This window comes from Orussus abietinus, unplaced genomic scaffold (genome assembly GCF_000612105.2).
Source record: "Orussus abietinus isolate OABI.00-Male unplaced genomic scaffold, Oabi_2.0 scaffold46, whole genome shotgun sequence".
In the NCBI taxonomy this organism is placed as follows: Eukaryota; Metazoa; Arthropoda; class Insecta; order Hymenoptera; family Orussidae; genus Orussus; species Orussus abietinus.
Window position 1 is genome coordinate 420,912 of NW_019394349.1, and position 14,523 is coordinate 435,434.

Here is a 14,523-nt window from a genome sequence, read left to right on the forward strand (position 1 = left end):
CGTTTTAATATTTCTTTCGCACCGACGACCACCGGTCGTCGACGAACCGAACAACGGAGAGGAAACGAAATCTGGTCCTTACGATGATATGCCGCCGGATTATTCGGATTCGGTTTCTTTGCTCCGCGACGCGGGAGGAGTCGGGCTGGGGGAGGTTAAACATTTCGCTAAAAATGCAATTGCACGCGCGTCTTGAGCCTTAGAAAAATATTGCGCCGCCTCGAGAGGTGTCGGTGTGGAGGGCGAGAGAGCCAAGCGAGCGCCTCGCGCCGATATCTAGAGAAGCGATTACAAACATTTTCCCCGAAACATCCTCGTGTACCTTCGATTTCCCTACGGGAGACGACTCCGGGCGATATGTCTGCGATTTGTGACCCGTAGCGCGGAGAGACGTGCCAATCGCTCATGCCGAAACGAGCCACGTGGGTCGGCCGCTCCCATCGGGCTAAAATGCAGCTTTCCGCCTTATCGGCGAATGGTATCGCGAAACGCTTCTTACGAAAGTTGTCCGGCGCGTTCCCGGGGACAACTTTTACAGGAAAGGCTTTCCCCTATCTCCGTCGGCCGAGCGGGTAACTGCGTTTTTCCGGCGGCCTGCACGACTCGTCTAACCACGTGGAAGGTCTCGATGCGCGCGATCGTATCTCGCGATTATCGAGCCGATATCGAGTCCGATAAAGACGCGATTACGTCTACGGGATCACAGCGAGACTACGAAGTGGCGAGGCGAGTGGACAAGAGTGCGACCGACAAGGTGCCGAAGTAACTAAGGACAGATGCAAAACTTGGCTCCGCGTCGCGCGCACCCCGTCGAGCTGTCAAGTCCACCCTAACCTCTCCTCTAACCCCTTTCCTAACCTTAGCGAGAGAGCATCAAAACACTACACAGATCAGCTGTTATTTCGGGCAAGCGTTTAGAATCCCTTAATACGAGATAAAGCATTTTCGTGGCCTACGCAAGACCCAGCGGATAGGACCGTCCCGAAGGACTCGCAGTGCTGGCAGGCTTCGCCAAGTATAAATAGATCTGACGGAAGGTGGTACAATGTATTTCTCTCGTTAAAAGGAGCAAAGTAATTTTGCAACGATACGAACACTCGACGCGTGAGACACACGGCACGGTGATCACTGCGACAGACATAATTCCGACACTGTATATTAAATAATATTATATCGAGCTTATGTAATGACTGTTTCGATGGTGTCCAAACGGCGTTCGACAGCAAACATGATTTCGATGGTACAAGAGAATTAGCGTATGATCTGGCATTGCCCTAGGGGAGCATCGCATTTTTTTTTTTTTTTTTCTACAAGTTGCCTAGTGCTGACAGTCGATACCCAAGAGAGGGTGCGTGCTTCTACAAAGCTGCAAATACTCCCCAAGGTTCTAATGCTTCGTGATTTAATGAATCGGTACACTGGTGAGCACTCGTATAAAACGTGTTAACTTTATCTTTGTGCCGATACCTTAAATTATAAAAATTATGATAAAACGAGACGGTATAAATACACCACAGATCTGAGTTTTTTGTATCATTCAATTGTAAAAGGCTACTATTCGATTATTCTCCTATGTCCAGAATTTCCTACGGTGTTATCGACTCGCTACGAGCATCGGACACTGTATCGATATCACCGACCTGCTGATATTTAATAGAAAAACACATATGATTTATGTCTAATCTCGGGTGCAAACAAGCAACTACCTGTTGCAACACCACAACTAATTGCTATGCAAGAATTGACCTATAAAGTTCCACGATGTTCGTCCATCGAGCAGTTACAAGGCTCGAGTGATTCGCTTGGAAATTATAATTTTGGATGTTCTTCGTTTGTTGACCAACGGCGAATGGGTGACACTTCGCACGTGGTCGCACGGATACGCGTTTCGACGAGACCTTAGATACATTAATAATAAGTAATAAACTTTTAGAAAATATCACTGCAAAGATTACGTCTAGAATCGACAAGCTCTCTCTCGTACCGCGTATGAAATCGGTGTAGAAGTTTTTGGGACTACCTTTCGCTTAAGTCGATACAAGAACGAGTCTTAAGTAAAACGATATTCTCTTATACTTTGCCTTAGAATGATACCCTATACTTTCTTTGCCTCGAATCTAGTAACACCATTGACGAAACAAGCCGACCACCATGGCAGTCCCTGCAATGCTCTCGAGCCAAACTTAACGCTCTATCTGTCAGCACCTAATCTTCAGAATAGTAACGGCTCGTTCTGAGAATGGACGAACGCTCAACGAACGTATCTTCCCGTTATCCTTTCGTCGAATCACGCGGAGAGCCGACAACACTCGAGTTTGGTATTGCCGCGAACAGCCGACAACCGACACAGGGTAGTTCCGCCACCCTCCGCGAATATCCACAGAAATTTGGTCCTTCTCCCTGGACTTCCACTTTTCGTTGCCCACTTAAGTCTATCGTTATATATTACAATAATATTACATATATAATACTATTCGCTCGTATATTAAAATATTTGTTCGCAGTCACCGACGGCCACGATTCATCGAGTAGAAAAAGCAATACGGCGCGTCGAGTTCATTCGCTGGCACGATCCCCATACCTGAGCGCGTCTCACCTCTAATTATCCTTACGAGTCGTCGAGTTCACAGCACAGCCCGGCCAGGCCAGTCCAGGACGACGGGTGTCGTGACACCCTCCGGGCTCGTACGCTCGACGCGATCCGATCGGCCCAACCGGGAGTTTGATTAAGTATTAAAGGATGCTGCAACAGTTGCAGTAGCTCTTCTTTTCCTTCTCGGGACTGAAGTTCATTTCTCTGACGATCTCCGCGAACATCTCGTTGACGTTGGTGCGGTTCTTGGCGGAGGCCTCGACGAAGGGGCAGCTCCACAGCTGGGCCAGGGCGTTCCCCTCCGCGGCGTCGACCTCTCGCTGGTGGTCGAGGTCGAGCTTGTTAGCCACGAGGAGGACCGGCACCCTCTCCGTTCCCTTGACACGGGTTATCAGCTCCTTCATCGCCTTGATGTCCTGGAAGGTCTGGTGGTTCGTCAAGCTGTACACCACGACGAAGCCCTGACCGTTCTTGATGTACAGGTCGCGCATACTGGCGAACTGCTCGGTGCCCGCGGTGTCCAGGATCTCCAGGACGCAGGGCGAGTTGTCCACCTCGATCTCCTTTCTGTAGAAGTCCTCGATGGTGGGGTCATACTTTTCCATGAAGCACCCCGAGACGAACTGGACGGTGAGCGCGCTCTTGCCCACCCCGCCCGAGCCCAGCACCACTACCTTGAACTCGCGCATCTCGAGCCGGCGAGCCAACCGAGTTCGCGTTCTCGAGCGTTCCTCGCAACCGTCGCCGACGTCGCCGACGTCGCCGCGCTGCGGCGCTCCTCCTTGGCCGGGCCGGCGTTAGCGAGTGCACCCCGCCGTGTCCGTCGCCACCGAGGTCGAGTCGAAACCGCGCCGAGGCGCGACGAACAAAGGCATCGAGAGAGGTGCGTGACTTACCCGGGGGGCGCCCCGAGGTGCGCGGGCTCGCCTCGTCGTCGCAGCTAGCACTGGCCGCGCCACCGGCCACTGGCGGCCACTAACGGTCACTACCACCGGCACAAAGGGGCTCGTCTTCTCGAGCCCATGGAGTCCGCAGGACGGTCGTCCTCGTTCGCGCCGCTCGCTCACCCGGGGTACCGCGGGACCCGCTCTCGCCCCTCTCGTCTGCCTGGCCGAGCCTAAGCCTGCGCTTGCCTGCCTGTCTGCCTGCCTGCCTGTCCGTCTCTCGCCTCGACTCGGTCTCTCTCTCTCGCGCGGCCGCTGCCTTCCTGCCTTTCCGCCTTCCTCCGCCTTCCTCCACCTTCCTCCGCCCCGCTCGCGGCGCTCGTCGCTCGGCCGCAGGCTTCACGTCTTCCGCGGGCGCGACGCGTGCGACGCCATCTTATCGCGCCAGCCCGGGGCTTTCTTCTGGCGGAGCGCGCCGCCGAGGAACGCGGACGCGAGCGTGCCTTTATCGGCCGAGCGTGGGACGTCCGCGCAGGTTCGCGCACGGCCTCGGCCGCCTCGGTCAGGTTGGTACGCCGTCTCGCGCCGACTGGTCCCGACTGGTGCCGATAACGCCGCGACTCGCCGCCAGGCGCTCCCATTGGCTGCCGCCCGCTGGGCCGCGCGCTCCCATTGGCGCCGCCCGCCCCGAGCCCCGAGGACGACCGAGTGCTCCTCCAATCGCCGCCGCCCTTCCACCCAGGACTCGCCGAGGTCGTTCTCTCGTCATTGGCCCCTAGTCAAAGGTATATTACCTACCTGCTCCGTACGCGTGGCGATTACCGTTTGCGTAAGAATTCGGCCAGGAATCCGAGCCGGAAATGCGCGAGCCTGTCGCGCCTTGCGATATACCGCCTGCCCTCCTTTTACCCTTCTGCGACCACGGAGGTCCTGGAAGTCGCTGGCCCCGAGTCCGACCTTCTGTCAGGGTCCGTCCACGTTGCTGCTTCCATTTCGTACAATTTACCCCAGCTTCTGTGCTTTCGTACTTGTCAACGCATATTTTCCATTAGGTGCCCCCGTTACGTCGAATATCCTTCAAATATATCTCGTGATTTTCGGGGGTTAAATTTGCATGCTTCTCTCCGTTTTTATTTATATCTTTTACTCGTAAATCGTAGTCCACTCGAATCGAGCATATTTTGCATAACGCGCGACCACCTTGGGCGCGTCGCTTTCGCTTTCACGATTCTCTTTGCTTTCAGTTGTAAGGGACACTCCCGCAGTCTGTCGACTGTCTGGCGGACTCTTTGCAATTGTAGGAACGTAGGAAACGTTTGTTCCTTTTTTGGGAAGTGTAAGCAGTGGTAGAACGAATTGTCTGGCGCGGAGCTTTGGGAGAAGACGCGAGGGTACAGTCGCGCTCGCCGATAGTCCCCTTCCTTCGGGCGAGTTTCTCTGCGCGTAAGTGTACATCCCACGAGACGTCCTTAAGAGCGCTCACTTTTGCATTCCTCGAAAGGACGCTCGTCGCCCCCGTACTCTACGTTCGTATAATCTCACAGGCGTACCGCAAACGTTGCTCCGAAGGTGCGTACACGCATTTCAACGGTTACCGACCAGACGACTGCTTCCCATAAACGTTGACCCACGCGTGGTTTAAGACAACGCGTGAGACCTTAAAAATCTTTTTAATAACCCAGCCTTCGATTGGGTAGACGGTGCGTAATCGTTGGACACTTTCACGCAGGCTTTGGCACCGATGGACATCGAGGGCCGATCCAAGGTTTTTAAAAATATCGCTCTCGGGTCGCCGGCCGGTGATTAAAGCACCTTTCGGATGTATGCAAACCACTTTGGAGAAGGATGGCCTCGCGTTAACATGCGCCTATATATTCCTGCGATTGCGTGCAAGAAGACCTTGAAACATCCCTTCGAACCGGACGTCACCGCCAAGGACTGAGAAACGCTGCAGACTCGTTCTACTTTCATAAACTTTCCTCCCATTTCCCGCGAATCCACGGAAATTAGGCGAGGGACAAACTGAGGTCTATATATTTCTCCATGTCGCTCTATTTATACGCAATTCACTGTAACGAAATTCGCCGACTCTGCAGATCATCCGTCCGAAATAGACGAGTCCAATTTTACCGATTCCCACGGAAAATGTCAATGAGAAGAGCTCGAGGAAATTGAAAAAAAAAAAAAGATTTCCAACGTTTATAAGGAATTCAAGGAAATGGGGGATGTAACGAAGGACTCCAGAAGGGAGAGACAAATCCGGAGAAAATGATCGCTCCTCGAGTAAAACCGAAAAAGACGTCGGTGACCTCGGCGAGGTCTAACGGGTGACCCCTGCGACGCCTCGCGGCGCTCTCGCCGGAAGTCGGGGAGGCCCGGGAAACGGTGGCTGCATGCTAACGACGCCTTCCTGGAAGCTAACTAGGAAAAAGGATATTATCGTCCTTGGCGACCAGGTGCCTCTTCGTGGACGACGTAGCCGAAGCAGCCAGGGCCATTGGTCGAGGAGTGGCGACGCGGCGCGACATTTCACGCCGGACGTCGAGGGGATCTATTTTTGATAAAAAAAAACCTCCGAGCCGAGGAGAATGTTCCTTGAAATAATATCACCTTGGGCAAAGGCGAGAGAGACGAGACGAGTTTTGCATGTATGAAGAGTTTCCTCGAGACACAGGTAACGTTGAATTAAAGATGACCGAGCGGGTGCTCATTGATGATCCGAAAGGATTAATTATGACGTCCGCTCTGGACGTAAAGTATATCCGAATCTTGGAAGAAGTTAAAAAAAGTCACGGGCGATAACCCTGGAGCACCGATTCCGGGCTCCTTATACGGTTTATAATTTGCACCTGTACCCAACAATGCGTAAGCCCGGGGTAACACCGTAGAAACGACGATTTCCTGGGAACGCGTGCGTGCATACTAATGACGCATTCCTGGCAACGAGCTAGGAAAGAGGATGTGACCGACCTTGGCGAACAGGTGCTTCGGCGACGTCGGCGATCAGCTGTTCCCTGACAGCGCTCGGTAGCTTGACGTCCCGTCGACCTGGCGTCGCCATCGAAACGGAGTCATAAATCTTTCGCCTATTTGACGTTACATATGCTAAACTAGCGGGCTGATAAGCGTCATTTTAAAGGAACATCCTACTTATCCGACCAAACGTTACTGCATTTTTTTTTTTACCACGTACTAACTTACCCTAGTACACCTCGTTACTGGTTCTAACACCGGTTGAATAATAAGTAGAAATAAATACAAAGTAGACCGGTCACTTTGCTAACGGTTGTCCAATAATATATTAAGCAGTAAAGCAATTTCTCCGCGGCAACTTAACCGGAATGGATGCGTCAGCTCGCGGGCGGGTTTCCGTGAAGCGGCTTTCAGAATCGCGGTATCTCGTCTGGTGCTCGCAAGTCCCGCGCCTACTCAACCGAAATAAAATACCCTCGAGTTCTGCTCCCATTGACCCAGTAAAAGATTATGCACTTAAGAGTAATCTGCCTAGCCGGGTAACCATTCCTAGCACGTGGGCCTAGGTGGCCGGCGTCAGAAAAATGGCGTCGGTGTCGTCATGGCAACCGCCTCTAAAAACCGCTAAATACATATTTAATTACAATTATCCGCAATTTACATGGCATCCTGGGGTATCTCGCGGTATCGAGGCCTGTGATAAAAATACAAGGAAAACCTGGAAACGCCCCTGGCATCCTGGGACCCCAAAGAAAACCGGAAACGAGTCCCGGTGACGTAACTCTCGGCTTTATCACTCGACTCTGCATACACGCGGGCCAAAGCGTGCACTTAGGTCCTATTAAAACTAACGGTACTCGAAGTGATCGTGAAACGCGATGATATCACCCGATGAGAGTCGGCATATTTCAGCGATGCATCACGCGGTTCCGTCGACGCTTAAGAATCACGCGAACGAAATTTTCGTGAAAGGTTCCGACCGATAATACCCCGAAGGTCGCTTTCGTTTTCCGAGTAGCAGGCTCGTTAAGCGAGGATTACGCCGGGAAAAATCGGCCGTTTATGCCGCTCGCTGTACGATCGGCGTCACCGAGGCTAATAAGCGCACCGAGAGGAAAACACGTCGCGGTAACTATTGCACGTGCTCGGGAATTATTCTGCCCATAACCGCGATTTTTCGATAAAACCTCACACGGTAAACCGTGACGTCAGAGTCACCGCTCGCAAAGTATGACCAATTGTTCCCCATCGACGTTTCTTCCGCAAGATTTCTTGTCGATATCTCGAGGTCGCTTTAATTCCCCCCTTTCTCCCCCCCGCAAACTGGCGCTCGTTAAATGGGGAATTGCAGGTAAATCACGGCGATCGTGGCCCTGCAAAGGCTCGAGCTCTTTTTAGTTTCCCTCCGTTAGTTCGACGCGCGGGTTGTGCAATTGATATTGCAAACGTACGGTATGAAGTTATTTTAGCGGATTAACGCTTTAATCCGAGAATTCTCGAGGAGGGACGCAAGCGTCGAAGCTGCGCACCCGAAGGCCGGTCTTTAACGAGGTTCGGTCATATTTTTAGGCCCGTGAGGTCCATTTAACATAATGGAGTCTCTTCTAGGCTTTGGAGGCGATTCGATGACGCGTCTTCGTGTCAAAATTGAGACACTCGAGCGGCCTCGTGTGCGTTAATACGACACCTCGTGAGGAGCGATTACGCGTCCCGTTTCGCCGTTATTACGACACCTTGTGTATAGTGCTCGGTGGATTCCACAACCATTATGGATATCACGGTAAAGGGGCTCTAGGTGCTCGTGCACGTGTGCACCGACATCGGTAAAGACAACGTGTATCCTCCATTTAACGGCACCCCTCGCGGATTGGAAATTATTTATAATTGGCTCGCTTAACGACTAAAACGCCCGACAATTTATATCGAATATTGATACCGGGGCCAATTTGCAGGAAGCCTTGGCACGAAGTTCGCGACCTATCCGAGCAGGCCGATAATTGACTACCATTGAGATATCTCTTAAGGTGATACGAAAGGGTCATTCCATACGCATAAATAATCTAGATATTTATAAAACTTTTTCCAACGTGGATTATTTTCGAGCCTCGCCGACTGAAGTCGACTCGATTCTAGTATCTGCAGCTAAACCGACTATCGGTTCGCCTTGGTACAAGGTGCGAGAGGCCTCTTCAATGAATTCATCGCATTGTTCGCCGAGTATCCCGTCGCGGGAGAGAAAAATCCCCCGATTAAAGTCGAGCGTATCGGTCTGCAACAGATTGCGGCGTTCTCTTTCTATCGGGAGGATTTAACGACTCGCGCTTACGTGTCTCTCTTAACACTCGCTGTCGGGGAGCCTCGTAACGTGGAGAATATAACCGGTGGATTCGCCTCGAACGTTTATTGCGGCGACAACGGGTCGCTCCGAATAAAGGAGCGTCGGTCGGGTGCTCTCGAAAATCAATCACGTCCTCGCGGCGCCTTTGATCTAGCCCCCGTTAAAGGAGCTGCCAATTACTTAAAATATTAATCAGCGGGTATCGTGTCACTGAACTCCCGACTCCGAATGCCGAAGGCCTCGCCTTGGGGTATATTAATACGCCCTCGTGAGGTTTTCATTCCAGCTAGCCGATCTTCGACTTCGGGGACGGGCCTTCAATGTTATCACTGAGAGCCGTCGCGGATTTTTACCCACCGACTTCCTGCCGACTGCGAATCGCAATTGTAGCGGGCAAGAGAGAGAGATATACCAAGTTTTGCAATTACCTCGGGAAATTAATGCCTAATCCTCGGTAATTAATAAATCCCCAATGCAATCGCAGATATCGCCGCTCCTCCGACCCTGATCTTCGGTTAAAATCGAACGAGTGAGATGCAGGAAAAAAAATGGGCCAAGCTCAGGGAGGGGAATTTTCAAAAAACGTGGGTGGTGGAAGTGGGCGATCAATGTACCCTGAGGAGAAAAATAGAATTATGGGAGCGAAGAAGCATTTCTTTTAACGGTAGGAAATATTTAGAAGTGCTCGGTCGTCATTTCAGTAGCTTGGATTAAGGTCGTTTCACGCTGGAAAATTTTCCCGGACGGTATGAGTAGACCTTTAGTCCGGCTTCCGGCGAGTGCTCGCATGTCCGGGATCGCGATTTTACGACACGTCAGAGTCTCGGAGTCTCGATGGCGCACGTTTTCCTGTTTTTCATTAGGAATCATCTCACGGCGCAAACGTCAAAGAAGCAACAGGCGACTGGAGCGCCAGTAACGCTGCGCCGCCACGATCGACCGATCATTCAAAATTGGAACTCAATTCGTAAACAGTGCTGCTGCCTCGGCCGAGCAAACCTAACCTAAGAGGGGCCACGTCGTCGCGTTCCCGAGGTCCGGGCCGTTCCGGAAAGTAAAATTAACCTCAAAACCTACCTAACGGGTGCACCGCTACGGGCGAAACGTTATACGTGACTCAGTTTGGCCCGGCGTTGTCGCGCTCACGATATATCGCTAATCGAGCGCCAGTCCCTCGATTAGCTCGACCCTGATTCATCGTCGTCGACAATCGGTGAGCGCTGCTTCGATTCTTACGAGGGCCGAAGCGAACGCATAATTCATTTTCTGCGAAATCCCGTCGCCATCGGTCTCTCCTCTCTTTCTTCCTAAGTCTAATGACCTCTAAAATCATATCGCGGCGTGCCACCGAAAGGGCGTAGACCCGCGCATATCGATTCATCGCGCCGCTAGTAACGCCGCGGCGTTCCGAGGAACTAGCGCGCCATTTCCTCCGATTCGGTCGGCAACGTAGATTTCGCCGCGCCCTCCCGAGCGGCGAATTTAAAGGCGCGCGATTCAAAAGCCCGTTCTGTACGAGTTCGTGGAAATTGTTGGGAAATTCTTGAATAATTATTTTACGCTGTCAACCGTGGCGGGGATTTTTTTTCGAGGCTCTTGGGGATGGCTCAGGTGACGCCGGAAGGTTTCCTTCGGGCTTAAAGTGAGGTTTGCTCGTTTTAGGTTTCCGTAGGAGGCGACAATGGCATGGCAGAGTCCTCCGACCGGATGGACCCCAGATGGGCCGCAGATGGGAGCTCCCGGGGGGCCCGGCATGCCCATGTCGATGCCCATGCCCATGCCCATCACCTATCAGCCAGGAATGGGCCCTCCACCAGGTATGGCTCCCCCGGGGGTGCCGATGGCACCTCCACCCTACCCGGTTCCAACTGCACCGCCGCTGCACCAAGGAGACCTGGCCCTTCCACCAGGTGAATGCAACCAACTCCTCTTTCCCAGACAATTTGCAATCCGGCTAGAAAATTAATAAAACCGAGCGGAAGGTTTGAATTCCCGGGAATTCCTGATTTTTTTTCCTTTGACTATTCCGCTGGCGGTAAGAAAGAAAAAAAAAATCAAAATTCAATCCCAATCGATTTTTCAAACATATAAAGGAATTGAAAAATTATTCCCACGCGGGAGTGAGCTTGTGGGAAAAATCAGGTGTGAAAGGAAATGGAAAATCCGCCGAAAATTGAATCCCTCCGTCATGGTGACCATTGATAAGTATTATCGTGGCCCACTTTTCTTCCCGCTGCAGTGTTAACGAAGAGGTCTATGGGTACTGTTTGCTAAATGACGTTCAAGTAGATAATGATTGCCAACGTTTAAGGACCGGGTACAGTCTCTGTTTGGGTCTCCTCGCCTGTGTCTCGTATCGTGGTGTTATCTGAGTGCGTAAACTTTGAAACGGCGCGATGGTATCGGAAAGATACCTCGTACCTAGTATCGATCGTGATTTTCGACAGTTCGCGTTATTCCCCTCTCATAGAGTGGTATTTCCTCGAGAAAGTGCCTCCGAGACTGAAAATGCAGTTTTACTTTTTTTTTTTTATCCACGTCTCGTAAGAAACTTTAGTAGACTATTATTTCCTTATCTCGTGTAAAGACCGCCTTATCAGCCAGGGCTTACCGATCAGCTGGCCGTGGAACGGCTCGTTTTTCTCGGTTTTGGGAATCCTCGATATTAATTTTTTTTTTGCTTTTTCCTTGTACACAGGAAACTCGAGTAGAAACGGAAACGAGCGGATCATTAGCGGGTACAAGTGCGTAGGTGCTTGGACGCCATTACCGGCTTAATTGACCTTAAGTACGACAATATGCCAAGTGCCGAATTCGTCCCCTGTTTGTTCTAAGGAAATCAACGGAATCGTTATCCTGGAGCGAATGCGAATCTCCTTGAGAGGTGTAATCCAACTATTCCCGGGAGTTTATTTACGCGCTATTGAATGTATCCGTGAAACTTTAGAAGTATCGACATCCGCCCGATCGGTGTTGACGACGATCGCGGAGACCTCCGTAGAGGAGGAAGAATTTATCGCCGCGGAAAGGTTCGTCGAGATAATTTTTCATTATTGGTCGTGTCGTTGGGAGGGTCGCTTTCGTATCGGCACGACGCTCCTCGTGTTTAACTAGAAAGAATAAAAGGAAATAACAAAAGAGAGGCCGCGATTACTCCGGGGAGGGACTCCGCTTCTTGGACAACACCGGGGACTTATCGTCACTTTCGAGCTGGACGAGGCTGGACGCGTAATTCCTCGAGGCCGTGGACATTATAGTAAAATCGGTTGGACATCTCTGAAAAAAGAAAGAAAAATCATCCCACGAGTGTTTCCACCAGCGGATGTTTTTTCCCGCAATTCTTTCCTACGTAATATCGAGGTTTCGTAATTAATCTTCCGGTCTTGAAAATTACGTTTAAGTTCCCGAGATGTCTGCAATCGGGGCTCGATAAAGCGCGGATGTTATTAATCCAAAATGTCCTCGCCGAGGGGAGTTCAATGACTGTTCGGTGATGTGCGGAGTGGCCGGTGTAAAGTGCGGTCGATCTGGGATTTTATCGAGGGGATAGTTTTCCTTAGGGGAGGAAATAATCATACGAAATTTCATCTAGGAGGCACTTTCCATGATAGTTAATAAAAGAGAAGAGACCGTCTCGCGTAAACGGGCGATAGCTCGAGGATCAACGTTGCGTTTCGCAAACTGTCCGTTGGAAAAAATCAGGAAGAACGTGCGATGGAAACCGAGTATTTCGAGACATCTTGGAGGGCCAAGGTTCGACAGATTCGCAGACACGTGAGACAACTTTTAAGGGATGCGGCGAGGAGGTACAGAAAGAAGAAGGAGTACTCCAGGTTCCTCACGGAGGAGGAGCAAAGGTTGAATTTAATTCAGAGCCTGTTTAGAAATTAAAAATCCCTGTCCACTGCCCTGATAATAGGCTCTACCTTTCAAGAATCTCGTTTAGTTTGTAAGATTGGACAAGTGAAGCGATCATTGACTTGTAATTATTGCTTTTATTCAGGTGGCTGGCCCGCGCCGAGTATGAGTTGTCCACCAGGGTTGGAATTCCTTACTACCCTTGATCAGCTGTTCGTGGATCAGAAGGTGGAAGTGCTGGAAGGTTGGTAATGCCGGAAGATATACTCAGAGGACATTAGCTCCCTAATTATCATTCTAATACGTTAATTTCTTATCCAAACGCGGTGCAAAGTCTACTGAAGAATTTCCCTTGATGGCAGCTTTCACGGGTTGGGAAACGGAGAACCGATATGTGGTCAAGGATATAAGAGGCATGCCCGTCTATTACGTGTCCGAAGATTCGAACGTTTGCTCCCGCTGTTTCTGCGGAAAGTATCGGCCCTGTGAAATCAAAGTCGCGGACAACAGTCGGAAGGAGGTGTTGCGGTTTTCGCGGCCCTTGAGGTGCGCCAGCTGCTGGTGCCCCTGTTTGTTGCAGGTAACGCGTAGTTTAAATTAATTCCGACCTTTTCTTTTAAACCATACGATGAAATTGGATTTCCCGTTTCCCAGGAACTGGAAGTGTACTCCAACGGGATACCGATTGGCTCGGTGGTCCAAAACTGGAACCCCCTGCGCCCGTCCTTCGACATCCTCGATGCAACCGGAGACACGGTGCTGCAGATAAGAGGCCCCATTTGTATCCTATGTTGCGACGTTAATTTCGAGGTAAGCACGTTAATTAAATATCCGCAAAGTACCCGAAAATTCGGTGAAAAAAAATAATTCCCTCACGAGTTATCTCGTCTTCACAGGTGAAGTCCAGAGACGGCGATCGTCGAGTGGGACGAATCTCGAAGAAGTGGTCTGGAATAGGTCGGGAATTTTTCACCGACTCGGACTTGTTCGGAATAAGTTTCCCAGGGGATTTGGACGTGAAGGTAAAAGCCGTCCTTCTTGGAGCCTGCATTCTAATAGTAAGTGTATTAGCGCCTTTCACGTTATAGAGAAAGAATTCTCGAGCTACCCTGTTTAAAGAACGCCCGATTAAATCCACTTCCTCCTCCAGGACTTCATGTACTTCGAGGGGAACAAGAAAGCCGAGCTATAATGGTGCCGAGTTACTTGAGCGTTTCGTCCTGCCGAAAGCATCATTCTGAGAAATGATTCGGCCATCCTGGGAGTCCTTGATGGACGTGGACAGGAATCTTCGTCCGCCTCCGGGAGGTCCAGAAATGGGGTCCACTAGCTTTCTATGTCGTCCTAAACTCGTCACGCCGGAAACCGACCTTTTATATTTTCTAACCACGTCGGTTCCTAGGCCTATACTCTCCGGAGGTCGCACAAATACGCCAAAAAAAGAAAAGGGAAAAGTAAAGTTTGTCGTCCAAAGACTGCCCTTACCCTGTACATAATCTACGCGGGTATAGCTTAGCTTCTACGTCTAAAAGTGATACGGAACAACGCTACTTCGGGTGTCTACCTACGAACATTAAATACGCACATCACGGAGCGACCACCTAGGTCCTCGTATTTATACCAGGTTTCGAGTTGTACGAATTTAAAGGGATCCTACTCCATGGGGTAGGTTTAGTTTTTAGTCGCGTTACTAACGGCACGATGTTAATTAATACCTGTTCATAGATTTAAGTGCATGACGAGTGTTCGAAGGCTTTCCGATCTGCGTTCACGCCTTCTCGAGTTCTACGATCTGATATACGTAATAAACTATGTTTCTTTAGATCAAGGTTTACTTCGTTTCGTGCACCGTCCGCCATCACTTGTTTGGCTTGTCT

The 14,523-nt window shown here is 50.7% G+C and overlaps 2 protein-coding genes across 9 annotated transcripts; one reads left to right on the top strand and one right to left on the bottom strand.

Annotated features, from left to right (window-relative positions):
- Positions 1-230: 230 nt before the first annotated feature.
- Positions 231-3,912, bottom strand: LOC105702030 (ras-related protein Rap-2a). Its single transcript, XM_012429243.2, has one exon. The coding sequence runs from the start codon at positions 3,280-3,282 to the stop codon at positions 2,734-2,736; it is 549 nt and encodes a 182-aa protein (XP_012284666.1). The 5' UTR covers positions 3,283-3,912; the 3' UTR covers positions 231-2,733.
- Positions 3,913-4,188: 276 nt separating this feature from the next.
- LOC105702029 (phospholipid scramblase 1) lies at positions 4,189-14,470 on the top strand. 8 transcript variants are annotated; one of them, XM_012429239.2, is made up of 8 exons: positions 10,918-11,331; positions 11,487-11,817; positions 12,381-12,645; positions 12,792-12,890; positions 13,009-13,226; positions 13,301-13,456; positions 13,543-13,704; positions 13,797-14,470. In XM_012429239.2, the coding sequence occupies exons 3-8, from the start codon at positions 12,582-12,584 to the stop codon at positions 13,836-13,838; spliced, it is 741 nt and encodes a 246-aa protein (XP_012284662.1). In that variant the 5' UTR covers positions 10,918-11,331; positions 11,487-11,817; positions 12,381-12,581; the 3' UTR covers positions 13,839-14,470. The 8 variants fall into 8 exon arrangements, with proteins under 8 accessions (XP_012284659.1, XP_012284658.1, XP_012284660.1 ...); XM_012429236.2 differs by lacking the exons at positions 10,918-11,331; positions 11,487-11,817; positions 12,381-12,645 and adding exons at positions 4,189-4,262; positions 10,451-10,698; XM_012429235.2 differs by lacking the exons at positions 10,918-11,331; positions 11,487-11,817; positions 12,381-12,645 and adding exons at positions 7,870-8,001; positions 10,451-10,698.
- Positions 14,471-14,523: the final 53 nt, after the last annotated feature.